Source organism: Bactrocera dorsalis, chromosome 2, assembly GCF_023373825.1.
Source record: "Bactrocera dorsalis isolate Fly_Bdor chromosome 2, ASM2337382v1, whole genome shotgun sequence".
Classification (NCBI taxonomy): Eukaryota; Metazoa; Arthropoda; class Insecta; order Diptera; family Tephritidae; genus Bactrocera; species Bactrocera dorsalis.
This window is the reverse complement of record NC_064304.1, coordinates 72,529,398-72,543,803: the sequence shown is the minus strand read 5'-3', so window position 1 is coordinate 72,543,803 and position 14,406 is coordinate 72,529,398. Positions and strand designations below refer to the sequence as shown.

The window sequence follows — 14,406 nt, the reverse complement described above, 5'->3', positions numbered from 1 at the left end:
TAAATTAAAAATTTTACAATTCTGAACAAAATTTTTACTATTTTGGATGTATGGCATTCAACCGTGGGGTACGAACTGCGCAACTGATATTAATATAATACAAAGTTTCCTTTCGAAAATTCTTGGAACAATCACGTGTTCACCTTGGTACATGAGCATTTTCATTGCCATAAAGATCTTGCTATTCCTTAGGTACAGAACTAAGTAGTACTTTATGAGACTATATGAATCCGCTATTTACCTTGAAATATAGAAAGTAAATGTTTCTGCTCAGAAACAGAGCTACACATATTTTTATAACGCTCTATAAGAGAACAGGGCTACACATATTTTTATAACGCTCTTAATAGCTTCGCCTGAATGCACCTGTGTATGAGTTGCAACTTTTTCTAGTCTGTCTGTAATTTTATTGATGAAATTTGGTACATGAGTTCCTTGGCTCCCAAGAGAATTCGGCATTGTAGATGGTCGTAATCGCGCCAGGACATCGGCTGCCCTCACAAAATCTGCTTAACCACAGAAGCCAACCCGATAAAACATGCTGGGAGGAAGTCTTTTTAGCAGTTATTTGTACACTATGAGTATGTGCAAAACTCAGAAATTAACCACTTTTATGTTGAAAACTAAAATGCATAACTCTCTGTATTAATACGCCACAAGTATTAAACTTCAGAAAAAAGATGGTCGGGAAAAGCTTTATAGGAACAGATGTAAAAATTGGACAAGGGGCTTGGCACCGCCCACCGTTAGATGAAATCCCATATCAACCACATTAAAATGTGGTTGTAATTAACACAATTAACGCCCTTAAGGCATTTAATCTTATGCCCAAAAAAATGGTGCAATAATTTTACTTACACCCAGAAAACATTTATCTGTCCCTCAGTGCATTTTGCTGATTTCATAAAGCTTTTATTAGCTTCACCTGTATGTCTGGATATATGCATTCATATTTGTATGTTTGTAATTTCTAGTACTGAAACTGAATGACATTGACAAAATAATCAACAGTTTGATAAGCATAAGGTGCATGAAAATAAAATGCCTCTAAAGCTATACGAGGTTTGACAATTAAGTAATGAGACTACTTTTATTGCCGCGCTTGTGGTAAACCTGTGACCATAAAATTCCCTTTCTCTTTTTCCGGTGTGCTTCCCCTCCTGCTGCTTCAAGTTGAGTAGACGTGTGTTTGTAGTGCTCGTCACGAAAATGGAAAAAAGAAATCAAGGGCAATGCGTCGCGATAAAATTTTGCGCCAGATTGGGCGAAACAGCTTCGGAAACGTGCGCTAAAATTGTAAGAGTGTATGGTAAAAGTGCTCTTAGTCGTGCCCAGGTGTTTCGATTGCACAAAGAGTTTAAGGAGGGACGTGAAAGCGTGGAAGACGAGGCGCGGAGTGGGAGATGATTATTGTCTTTTTTGATAGCCGTGGAATCGTCCACAAAGAATTCGTTCCACCGATGAAAACTGTGAACCAAGTCTATTATTGCCAAGTACTCGAAATATTGCGAAAACGAGTCAACAGGGTGCGCCCAGTTCGTAACTGGATCCGTCATCACGACAACTCGCCATGCGACACCGCCCTCAGCGTGTCCCAGTATTTGGCCTCTAAAGGGGTCGCCGTGTTGCAACAGCCGCCTTATTTGCCCGACATGTCACCTTGTGACTTTTTTGTTTCCTAAAACAAAATCGGAAAATATACGGTTTTTATGGAATCAGTCTCATTACTTAATTGTCATACCTCATAGCTAAAAGCATCAACTTTACATCCTGTCATTTCAAAAAAAAATTTATTCAAACACATCTTTAAAGAAAGTGAAAACATCACGTATGATTAATATAAAAATGGTTTAAAAGGTTAAAAAACATGTTTTATATCATATTAAACTAAAGAGTGAAAAATGAATATAGTTAAAAAAAATTAAAAAACTTGCTTTTTAAGCACTTCATACTCAAGTGATAAATAATTCGTAATATAAACTGGCAATAAAATTAACAGAAAAATACTTGTATTATTTCGAGAAAAGCGTGGGTTGCTTTGTGCCATATTTTTCGTATATTGAGAATATCACACTTTATTCAAAATAATACAAGTAGTTTTCAATCAATTCAATGGGTCTGGGAGTGAACGTGGGCAAGACGCAATATCTCCTACGAATAGGCTCCTACGTCACTGTTGACAGTCATAACTTCGAAGTTGTAGATAATTTCGCCTATCTTGGAACCAGCATTAACAGCAACAACAATGTCAGCCTCGAAATTCAACTCTTGCCAACAGGTGCAGCTTCAAGTCACTCATTATTCCCGTCCTGTTGAATGGTGCAGAGGCATGGAGGATGATAATATCTGATGAGCCGACGTTACGAGTTTTCGAGAGAAAAGTTCTGCGGAAGATTTATGGACCTTTGCGGATTGACCACGGCGACTATCGCATGCGATGGAACTATGAGCTATATGAGATATACAATGACATTGACATAGTTCAGCGAATTAAGAGACAGCGGCTAGGTCATGTCGTGAGTATGGATGAAAACACTCCAGCTCTGAAAGTATTCGACGCAGTACCCGCCGGGGAAGCAGAGGAAGAGGAGGATATCCACTCTGTTGGAAAGACGAGGTGGAGAAGGACCGGACTTCGCTTAGAATATGCAATTGGCGCCACGATGCGAAAAGAAGAAACAACTGGCGCGATGTTGTTAACTCGGCTATAATCGCGTAAGTGGTTTCTACGCCAGTAAGAAAGAAGAAGATTTTAAACAACATTACTGTCAGTTTATATAAAGAATTTGTTTTCACCTTTTAGCTTGAAGTACTTTAGAAGAGTGTTTGTTTTGGTTTTTTATCTATCTTTATTCAAAGGAAATTTTAATTAACAGATTCTTTCACTATTGTGCTCGGTACCGATATCGAATTTCATAGTATAATTTGTGACTTAGCAGTAATTCGAAAACCACACAGAGTGCTAAGGAATTGAATACGTTTCCTTGGTGTTCTAAAGATATATCAGTTCTTACTTAAGTTAAAATTTAAATAGGCACAAATCAATTCGTTTCCCGAATATTTTTATATATTGTGTGTAACCTTATGTGTATCTCTTTTAGAGTTAGATGTCACAAACAGCCGTTAGTTAATCAAAACTGTTATGCTTTGCACAATTTACTTTGCGAATATAAAAGTGCATATATGTTAAAACATATCTCACATTTGCCTCGCAATTGTATTGTTTAATTTATTATGGTATTTTTTTACATAGTTCCTCCGTTGAGTATTCGTTTACTTGGCGCACACCAGCCTCTTTCTGCCGGGCGCCGTTATGATCTATTGTGCCAAAGTGCTGGAGGGAGACCACCTGCAGTTATAACATGGTGGCAAAATAATATACGTTTGGAAAAAACTACCGAAACTGTAAGTTTTCTTCTTTTAGTTTCTGCAATATATAATGCGAATAAAGGTTACTGTTTCCATTAATCCAAACCTTTTTCTTTTCTTTCTTTTTCCTTTACGAAAAAATTCGAAATCTGCTTTATAATATTTACAAATTTATAATATATGGTCATAAAGTCAATATGAAGTATGAATGCTTTATTAAAAACTAAAACATAAAAGAAAATTACAGAAAATATTTATTTCTGATTTAAAACATACTACCAAATATTTCGTTATCAGATTTAGGTTTATTATTTCCACTATCGGAAAATTATCTACCAATTAATTAATTTTAAATAAGAAAAAATAAGGAAGGGCTAAGATTGGGTCTATCCGCCTGAACTCAAAGTTGGCGTCTGGGCAAACAATTGTACAGTGAGGAAGTGCTGTTTTTCAAGATATATGTATTTTTTAATTTTTTTACATTATCTTGCACATAAGCCAAAATATGCGATATAGAGTTACTTAAAGTACACAAATATTAATTACAGTAAAACCTGTAAAGTTGGCCACCCTTATAACTTGGACACTCGCTCAAATTGGACAAAAAGTTCTGTACCAAAATAATATAGTACATACAAAATATCCATATATTCACTGCATAATTTAGACACTGTCTATCTTGGAAGTTGGACAAAATTTGTCTCATTTTTTAAACAGCAAGTATTAAAATCCCTTTATATCTTGGACAATATATTTAATATGTATGCATATTTGTATGCTATTTACTTATGTACTATACCTATGTGTATATTTGTATTTCGGCATCAATGAAATTTTTCAAACTTTGCAATGCCGATATTTTTGCGAAATTATGTATGCAACAAATTTCATGGATTAGCTATGACACAATTATGCCTATCTGATCAGTTGTTGCAATCATGTCAAAAAGAAAACGCCCAGTGGAGTTATCTCTAAAAATTAAAACTGAGATATTGAATGAACCGGCTAATAAAAGCCTATCTATAAGAAAATTGGCAGAAAAATATAGAGTTTCCAAATCAACAATCGCTAGTATTAAAAATAAAAAGGAACATATTATAAAAGAATTAGAAAGCAACCCCGATCCGGAACGCAAAAACAAAACACTTATAACTGATTTTGAAAAAATAAATGATGGAGTGAAATCGTTTTCTGAAAAACGGTCTAAGAATATTCTGATCAGTGGCCCAATAATTCAGGAAAAGGCTAAGCTATTGGCTTCTGAGTTACAAATAGAGAACTTTAGAGCAAGCAAGGGGTGGTTAGAATCTTTCCGCTTGAGACATAATATTCAATTTAAAGCTTTAAGTGGTGAAGGAGGATGGATTCCTGTGCAGAAGTTCATGCAAGTGCGGAAAGTTTTCTGATCGCCATTCACTTGGGAGTGGCCAGAAACGATTCTTTTACATATGACACAAGCAGCTCACGACTTCCGGTCTTTGACCAAGTATCCTCTAGATAGCCTAAGAACATCCGTTTGAAGGCGAGCTAAAGTGAGAAGGCAATATCCCCTACTTAGGGTTGTGCGCTGGGTTTGGGACCCGCCACGTAAAAAAACACCCCCAATGAAAAAGCAAACACAGCCTCGGATGAGAGACCCTCCTTTTGATGACGACCATGGCAAACAAAATAAGGACTATGATTTGAGGGCATGCACTTGGAATGTCCGGTCCTTTAATTGGGAAGGTGCCGCTGCCCAGCTGGTAGATGTCCTCGTAAAGATAAAGGCTGACATCACCGCCGTTCAAGAAATGCGATGGACGGGACAAGGACAGAGACAAGTAGGTCCTTGTGACATTTACTACAGTGGCCATATAAAGGAGCGCAAGTTTGGTGTTGGATTCGTGGTGGGAAAGAGACTCCGTCGCCGAGTACTATCATTCACTCCGGAGAATGAACGTCTAGCCACAATCCGCATCAAAGCGAGGTTCTTCAACATAGCACACTTATGAGAAATGCCACCGCCACAATGTCAAAACGTGCTTGGCGACTTTAACGCCAGGGTGGGCAAAGAAGGTATCTTTGGCACTACGGTCGGTAAATTCAGCCTCCACGACGAAACAACCCCAAATGGGTTGAGGCTGATCGACTTTGCCGGGGCCCGAAATATGGTTATCTGTGGTACTAGATTCCAGCATAAGAAAATACATCAAGCTACCTGACTGTCTCCGGATCAAAAAGCCACAAACCAGACGATCATGTTGTGATAGACGGAAGACACGTTTCCAGTGTTCTAGACGTGCGTACGCTCCGAGGTCCTAACATCGACTCGGACCACTATCTTGTTGCAGCCAAGATTCGCACCCACCTCTGTGCAGCAAAAAACGCACGCCAACAAACACAAGGAAGGTTCGACGTTGAGAAGCTGCAATCACAACAGACAGCCGAACGATTTGCTACTCGGCTTACACTCCTACTCTCCGAGAGCACTCGTCAACAACTCGGTATAAGGGAACTGTGGACCGCATTTCAAACTCCTTACGTACAGCTGCAACCGAAACCATTGGTTTTCGAAAAATGCAAAAGAACAGCTGGTACGACGAGGAGTGCCGTGTCGCAGCGGAGAGAAAACAGGCTGCCTACCTCACAACGTTACGATCGATCACAACACGTGCGGGATGGGACAGATACCGAGAGTTGAAGAGGGAAGCGAGGTGCATTTGCAGACAGAAAAAGAAAGAGGCCGAAATGCGTGAGTATGAAGAGCTTGATAAGCTGGCCGACAGGGGTAATGCTTGAAAATTCTAAGATAAAATGCGGCGGCTTACAGAAGGTTTCAAGACCGGAGCATACTCTTGTAGAGCCCCCAAAGGTGATCTAGACACCGATACCCAGAGCATACTTAAATTATGGAGGGAACACTTCTCCAGCCTGCTGAATGGCAGTGAAAGCATAACACCAGGAGAAGGCGACCCCGCTTCCCCAATCGATGACGATGGAACAGACTTTCCATGGCCCGACCATGAAGAAGTTCGAATAGCAATTACCCGCCTGAAGAACAACAAAGCGGCGGGGGCCGATGGACTGCCGGCCGAGCTATTCAAACACGGCGGCGAAAGCATGCCCAACGATTGGAATTTAAGTGTGCTATGCCCAATCTATAAAAAGGGCATAGAAAACAATCTGCGCCAACTACCGTGGGATAAGCCTCCTCAGCATTGCGTATGAGGTTCTATCGAGCGTATTGTGTGAAAGATTAAAGCCCACCGTTAACAAACTGATTGGACCTTATCAGTGTGGCTTCGGACCTGGAAAATCAACAACCGACCAGATATTCACCATGCGCCAAATCTTGGAAAAGACCCGTGAAAACAGAGTCGACACACACCACCTCTTCGTCGATTTCAAAGCAGCTTTTGACAGCACGAAAAGGAGCTGCCTTTATGCCGCGATGTCTGAATTTGGTATCCCCGCAAAACTAATACGGCTCTGTAAACTGACGTTGAGCAATACCAAAAGGTCCGTCAGAATCGAAAATCGATACCAAACGAGGTTTCAGACAAGGCGACTCCCTATCGTGCGACTTCTTCACTCTGTTGCTGGAGAAAATTATTCGAGCTGTAGAACTTAATCGAGCAGGTACAATCTTGTATAAGAGTGTACAACTTCTGGCGTATGCCGATGATATTGATATCATCTGCTTCAACACCCGCGCCGTTAGTTCTGCTTTCTCCAGGCTGGACAAGGAAGCAAAGCAAATGGGTCTAGCAGTGAACGAGGGCAAGACGAAATATCTCCTGTCATCAAACAAACAGTCGTCGCACTCGCGACTTGTCTCTCGCGTCACTGCTGACAGTCATGACTTTGAAGTTGTAGATAATTTCGTCTCTTTAGGAACCAGTAATGTCAGCCTGGAAATCCAACGCAGGATAACTCTTACCAACAGGTGCTACTTCGGACTGAGTAGGCAATTAAAAAGTAAAGTCCTCTCTCGACAAACAAAAACCAAACTCTATAAGTCGCTCATAATTCCCGTCCTGCTATATGGTGCAGAGGCTTGGACGATGACAACAGCCGATGTGTCGACGTTACGAGTTTTCGAGAGAAAGGTTCTGCGAAAGATTTATGGTCCTTTGCGCATTGGCCACGGCGAATATCGCATTCGATGGAACGATGAGCTGTACGAGACATACGACGATATTAACATAGTTTAGCGTATTAAAAGACAGCGGCTTCGCTGGCTAGGTCACGTTGTCCGGATGGATGAAAACACCCCAGCTCTGAAAGCGTTCGATGCATTACCCGCCGGGGAAGCAGAGGAAGAGGAAGACCTCCACTCCGTTGGAAGGACCAAGTAGAGAAGGACTTGGCTTCGCTTGGAATATCCAATTGGAGCCACGCAGCGAGAAGAAAAAGCGACTGGCGCGCTGTTGTTATCTCGGCTATAATCGCGTAAGCGGTGTCTACGCCAGTAAAGAAGAAGAAGAAGAAGTGGTGAAGGAGCGAATGTAGATCTTAAAGCTGCCTCAGATTTTAAAGAAAAACTACCAACACTTTTAAAACATTATTTACCTGAGAATCAGTTTAATGCGGATGAAACTGGATTGTTTTATCGTTAATTACCTGCTCGAAGTCTCGTTGCAAAAGGCGCAGTATGTAAAGGAGATAAACTGGCAAAAGAAAGACATAGCGTATTGTTTTGCTGCAGCAGTAGAGGAGAAAAGTTAATGCCGTTGGTTATAGGTAACGCTGCGAAGCCGAGAGCTTTTCACCGAAATAAAATCGACACTCAAAATTTGATTGTGCAATGGGTTCACAATAAAAAGGCTTGGATGACAAGTGTAATTTTCTACCATTGGCTTAGTTTTGTCAATGACCAAATGAAGAAGCAAACCAGAAACATTATTTTGTTCATCAGTCACCGACTAAACCTCGTACTGAGCAGTTGAGTTAGCGTCTTTCTCTGTGTTTACAGCTATTCGTATAGCTCTCTTTTGGTGTTTTCTTTGTTTTTGCACACCGGTCTGCTTACTTAAGTAACGCGATTAACACTTATTTCTAGTGAGAAATATAATCCAATACTTATATAAGTGTATTATAATTTTTCCACTATGCCCCCGGTGGGCTTCCAGTTCGGGGACAACAGGTTTGCTGCGCTGGCCCAAGGTCCCCAACCAAAACGTAAAAAATCGTATCAAAAACTGCAAGATGCTTTTCCTGACTTACCGCCAATAAAAAGTGATGACCCAAAGTATATAGTGATTAAATCCGATGAGAATACTACACCGCTTTCGAAGGTTTCTTGTTTTCGTGTTTACAATGCCTTACTCACCGTGAGCAAAGATATAAACAAAATTAGTGAATTACGCGACGGCAGCCTATTACTGCTAGTGAAAAATAAGCAAGTAGCAGAAAAGTTTATAAAAACGAAATGTCTTTTCAACATTGGCGCTGTTAGCGCTAGCTATCATCAACATCTTAATTGTAACAAAGGCACCATTTATGCACCGTTCTTAAACGATGTGCCTGAAAACGAAATAATAGAAGGACTGAGTTCTTACGAAGTTTCCGCGGTTTATAAGTTCACTCGCAAAGTTGAAGGTGTTATAAAGCCTACTGGTGTTATGCTAATATCATTCAACAGTTATTCCCTTCCAAACAAAATAAACATCGCATGGAGGATGACCTCTGTGCGACCGTACGTGCCTAATCCAATGCGCTGCAGGTCATGTCAGAAATTGGGTCATACGCAAAAACATTGTAAAGGCTCCCCAACATGCGAAATTTGCAATTTTCCCTCACCACACGATAATGACTGCATCCGAGTTATGTGTGCGAATTGTTCTGGCGAGCATCGCTCTTCTGACTATACGTGTCCAAAGTATATGCAAACCAAAGAAATTTTAAAAATAAAGACACTAGAAAAGTGCAGTATGCACGAAGCCCTCAAAAAGTATAGAGAAAATACTTCCCTCCCTTCCCTCACTGCTAGCTTTGCACATGTGCTTCAACCTGCAAAAGAGGTATCCTCTGAAACCACCACACCAACAAAAATTTCAGCCATCAACAATTCCACAAAATCTAAAAATACTCATATAACCGCCGACAATGACTTGCCTACTACATCAAAACAAAACGCAGAGATCACCTCTGCACCCAACTCATCATTAAAATCTTTAACTAACAAAAACCACTCATCAAACGCCAACAATAAGCATATTTCCATCAACAAGCCTACATCGATCAGTTCTGACTACAACAACGTCTCACATTCAGCTAAAAATATCAGCGACAACTGTACCCAACAAGACTCTTTCTTAAATCCCAAACTTTTCAGTCCAACAACAGCCTCTTTCATTTCTAACTTAAACAACTCCTTAAACTCGCTTAATAAATATACTGACCTCAAAAATACTACTACCAACACTACTGTGCAATCTAATCCACCTAATCACGAAAATCTCTTTCCAACAACAAACATTTCCAACGATAATCAATACTCTACTGAACATACGGAACAAATAGAAATTGACTCTGAATAAATACGCTTAGCTTTTACTCTCTTTTGAACTAGTACTCAATTGGTGACACTCAGCTTCAACTGACTGCTCATACGAGTTGAATTTCTAGCTCTCTTCTGTTTCCCTTTTTCTTTTCTTCCTACATAGATCTTATGATTCCAATGGAATTTAAACGGCTACACTAACAATTACAATGAGCTTCAATTATTAATACATGATCATACCCCAGCTATTATACTCTTAAATGAAACTCACATCTCTTTCAACTTGTCGGCTTTTACTCCTAAGCAGTACATTGGCATGTTTCACAATCTTCCACATATTAGCACAAGTAAAAGAGGCATTGCGATTCTCATTAGAAGAGATATTCCACACAAAATTAATGCCATTCAATCCAATTTGCTGGCTATGTCGATCGAAATTATCTTAGTTAAAAAAATCACCATTATCTGCACCTACATATATTGCACCAGACGAACAATTTACCAGTACAGACATCCTGCAATTAATCAACCAAGCTTCTACTCCTTTAATTTTCGCTGGTGATTTTAATGCATGGAGTCCACTATGGGGATCTCCAATAGCCAACAAGAGGGGCAAATGCATTGAAGATGCTTTACTTTCCTCTAACTTAATATGTTTGAATAACGGATCCGCGACGCACTTTTCCACTCACTCCACTTTTTCCCATGTAGATCTTACAATGTGCACCGACACACTTGTCACAGAGTGCGAATGGAGTATACTCGATCACCTGCATGGAAGCGATCACTTCCCCATTGTACTAAAATTGCACCTAGGTTCAACAACTAAAAACCACAAAATAAATAAGGTATTCAAAACTGATTACGCTGATTGGAAGAAGTTCCAGACACATTGCGAGATACGAGGGCTGTCCGATAAATAACCGACCTCAACGTGAAGCTAGCGGCACATCTGAAAAAACAGTTTCTACTTCAAATTCTGCATATTATAATAGCTACTCGCCAAAATTTCAGAAATTTATCTTGCGCAATTATATGTTGACAGTCGTTTTTGTGAGTCTATTTCGGTGATTTCCCCAAAATGGAAAAAATTGAATATCGAGCTGTAATTAAATTTTTATTTTTGAAAGGCAATACGCCTTCACAAATCAAAGATGAGTTGGACTCTGTGTATGGTGACTCTGCACCATCGTTTACCACCGTAAAATTTTGGGCAGCTGAATTTAAACGTGATCGCAGGAGCTTGGAAGATGATGAACGTCCTGGGCGTCCAAAAACTGTAACCACTAACGATAACAACGCTAAAGTTCATCAATTGGTACTAGACGACCGCCGGATTAAAGTTAGGGAAATAGCTGAGATTATGAAGATGTCAAAAGAAACTTTTTGTCACATATTAAACCAAGATTTTGGCATGAGAAAGCTGTCCGCGCGTTGGGTGCCGCGTTTGCTTACGCTAGACCACAAACGTGCGCGCATGAACATTTCCAGCGCTCTGTTGGCTCAGTTTAGAGGCAATAAGACCGAGTTTTGGCGCCGATTAATAACTGTAGACGAAACTTGGATTCATCATTATACGCCCGAAACAAAAAACTAATCTAAACAGTGGATTGAAAAGGGGGAACCAGCTCCATAAAAACCTAAAGCTGTGTATTCGGCTGGGAAAGTGATGGCGAGTGTTTTTTGGGACAGCCATGGAATTATTTTTATCGACTATCTTGAAAAAGGAAAAACTATAACAGGAGCATACTACGCATCATTATTGGACAAGGTAAAGGAAGAAATTTCGAAAAATCGGCCACATTTGCAAAAAAAGAAAGTCTTGTTTCACCAAGACAACGCACCATCTCACACCTCAACAGTCGCCATGGCGAAAATCCACGAATTGCGGTTCGAACTGCTTGACCATCCACCTTATTCACCGGATCTAGCGCCAAGCGACTTTTTTTGTTTCCTCAACTTAAAACTGCGCTCGGCGGCCAGAGATTTTCGTCAAATGAGGAGGCAATCTCTTTCGTGAACTCGTATTTTGCAGACAAAGACGTCAAGTACTATTTGGAAGGGTTGCAGAGATGGGAGCATCGCTGGGAGAAGTGTGTGGAGTTACAAGGAGACTATGTAGAAAAAAAATAAAAAAAAATTTTGAAAAAGTCGCGTGCATCATGGTTAGGTCGGTTATTTATCGGACAGCCCTCGTAAATAGCAGGGGTAGGGTATATATCTGACAACCCTAACCAAGAAAGTGCGAGTTTAACAAAAATTATTCGTTCAGCAGCGAATGTTAGCATTCCTCATACAAAGCCAACAGCAAGTTCAAGGAGTGTTCCATGGTGGAATAAAGAAATCGCTGAATTGCGGGCAAAAAAACAGACAGCTTGGTATGAGTACAAACGGGCTCGAACACTAGTCAACTTAATATCTTTCAGGAAAGCCAATGCTCTTTTCCGTCGTTCCGCGAAACAGGCCAAGCGTAAATGTTTTCAGGATTTCACAAGCAAAATAAATCCTTCGTCTAATCCTAAGTTAATATGGAACGCTTTAAAAAAAACTTTCTGGAGTGCCTAGAAATCTAACCATTCAATGCGTAAAGGGGCCAACAGGTTTGGTAACCAATCTATTCGAAATTTCCGAGTTATTTGCAAACCACTATTCTGAAAAAAGCTCAGATATTTCATTCAGCACACAGTTTCAAACCTCTAAAACCACCACACTGTCCGACACTTCCTACTCTGTCTCCCCTCTTTCTTTTTCTAGACAAATAGAAACCAGCATTTCACTGTCTGAATTCGAGTTCGTTGCATCTACCGTTAAGGGTAAGTCGCCGGGGCAAGATAAAATTTCTTATCCAATTATCAGACATATGCCGAAAAGTGTCAAGCTCCGATTGGTAAAACTTTATAACAAAATTTTCAAAATTGGGGGTAGACAATTTTGGAAAACGTCCTGTGTTATACCAATACTTAAACCACACAAATCCTCCGATGAACTTGCTAACTATATGCCGATTTCTCTCCTTCCATGTATGGGCAAAATTTTGGAAAAGATCGTGGCAAACCGCTTGATGTGGTATGCTCAGCGAAACAAGTTCATATCACCGAATCAAGTCGCCTACAAAAAAGGTCAAGGCACGTTACACGCTTTAATCCAACTTGACTACTTTATTACTAACGCTTTGTCCAGCAAAAACCACGTGTCCGTACTATCTCTGGACTTCCACAGAGCTTTCGACAAAATTGGAGCACATATTATTATTCGACAACTTAGAAAATGGAAAATAAGCCAGAATATGATACGTTTTATTACCAACTTTCTCACAAACAGAAAACTCAAAGTCAACGTAAATGGTTTTCTTTCTTCAACACTCCCGCTTTCTAATGGTACGCCGCAAGGCTCACCTCTTTCAGACTTCCTTTTTATCATTGCTTTCGATGATATTAGTAGGATGATAAAAAATTACAAAGGAGTTGAGCACCAGATCTATGCTGACGATGTCCTAATCTACACAAAATTCTCTGACGTTAATTTAGCTCAATCCTTATTCACTAATATACTCGCCAGAAGACTTGGTCACTGGAGTCTGGTGCTTCACTTTCTTTAGACAAAACACATATCCTTCATGTATGTATTGCAACGGTATTTCACTTACCCACAACCAAACTAACATCGAATGTAAAACACAGCTGAAATTACTAGGATTAATTTTTGACTCTAAGTATAATTTTAATGCTCACTGTAAATATGTCAGAAACTCGTTAAAGACACGATTAAATATTGTTAAATATCTCTCGTCTAAGCATTCATTTATTCATCCGAACACACTAGTCAATGTTGTCAGAGCTTTGCTAACTTCAAAAATAGATTATGGGCTCCCCATCTATGGCAATTGCTTTTAAATGCACCATACCACTGCGCAATACGGCGAAGTCTCCGGGCGTTTCCAACCTCGCCAATAAAAACGATAATGGCTGAATCTGGCTTACCAACTATTCAAGATAGAATTATAGATTCTTCGCTCCAAATTCTTGCGAAAACGGCTGAGAACACCAACCCATTACTAAATACAACTATCAACCATGCCACGAAAAAAAGAAAAATTCCAAGAATACAATCGGCTATTTCGAGATGCTTAAGTTTCGCTGAAGAAAATAATATTTTACGGAACGCAAAATGCAAATCCACCACACGACATCCTCCCTGGCTGATCAATGACAAAATCCTACAGAATAAGCAAAACACACCAAACGTAGTCTTTCAACAAACCTTTGCTGAACTGGAATCTAATTATACAAATAATGGCTGGAAGCTATTGTTTACGGATGGCTCCAAGTCCATCGATTCCACTTCGTTAGCAGTTGTCTCTGCCACAGGAGAAATTATTTGCAATTGGCTTCTCCCCTCGACGAGCTCTGTATTTACCGCTGAAGGATCTGCTATCCTTCACGCAGTTAATCACGCAAAAAAGACTAAAGAAAAGTTCCTCATCTGTACAGACAGCAAATCGTGTATGTCTGCAATAACGTCTCCTTCCAATCGCAATCCCATAATAGAAGTTA

At 39.9% G+C, this 14,406-nt stretch overlaps 2 protein-coding genes across 10 annotated transcripts in view; both read left to right on the top strand.

Annotated features, from left to right (window-relative positions):
- Nucleotides 1-14,406, top strand: part of LOC115066219 (hemicentin-2-like) — a 469,188-nt gene that overhangs the window by 84,457 nt on the left and 370,325 nt on the right. For all 9 annotated transcript variants that reach the window (XR_007421871.1, XR_007421874.1, XR_007421873.1 and 6 more), the window contains exon 6: nucleotides 3,254-3,405. Coding sequence is in view for 5 of the 9 variants with exons in the window: in XM_049449924.1 (XP_049305881.1) it covers nucleotides 3,254-3,405 (152 nt within the window). In the remaining 4 variants the exon portion in view is untranslated. The remainder of the gene's footprint in view (nucleotides 1-3,253; nucleotides 3,406-14,406) is intronic.
- LOC125776627 (uncharacterized) overlaps nucleotides 3,610-14,406 on the top strand; it is a 518,523-nt gene continuing 507,726 nt past the window's right edge. The window contains exon 1 of the mRNA XM_049450064.1: nucleotides 3,610-11,624. Coding sequence (XP_049306021.1) covers nucleotides 8,460-9,890 — 1,431 coding nt within the window. The 5' untranslated portion in view covers nucleotides 3,610-8,459 and the 3' untranslated portion in view covers nucleotides 9,891-11,624. The remainder of the gene's footprint in view (nucleotides 11,625-14,406) is intronic.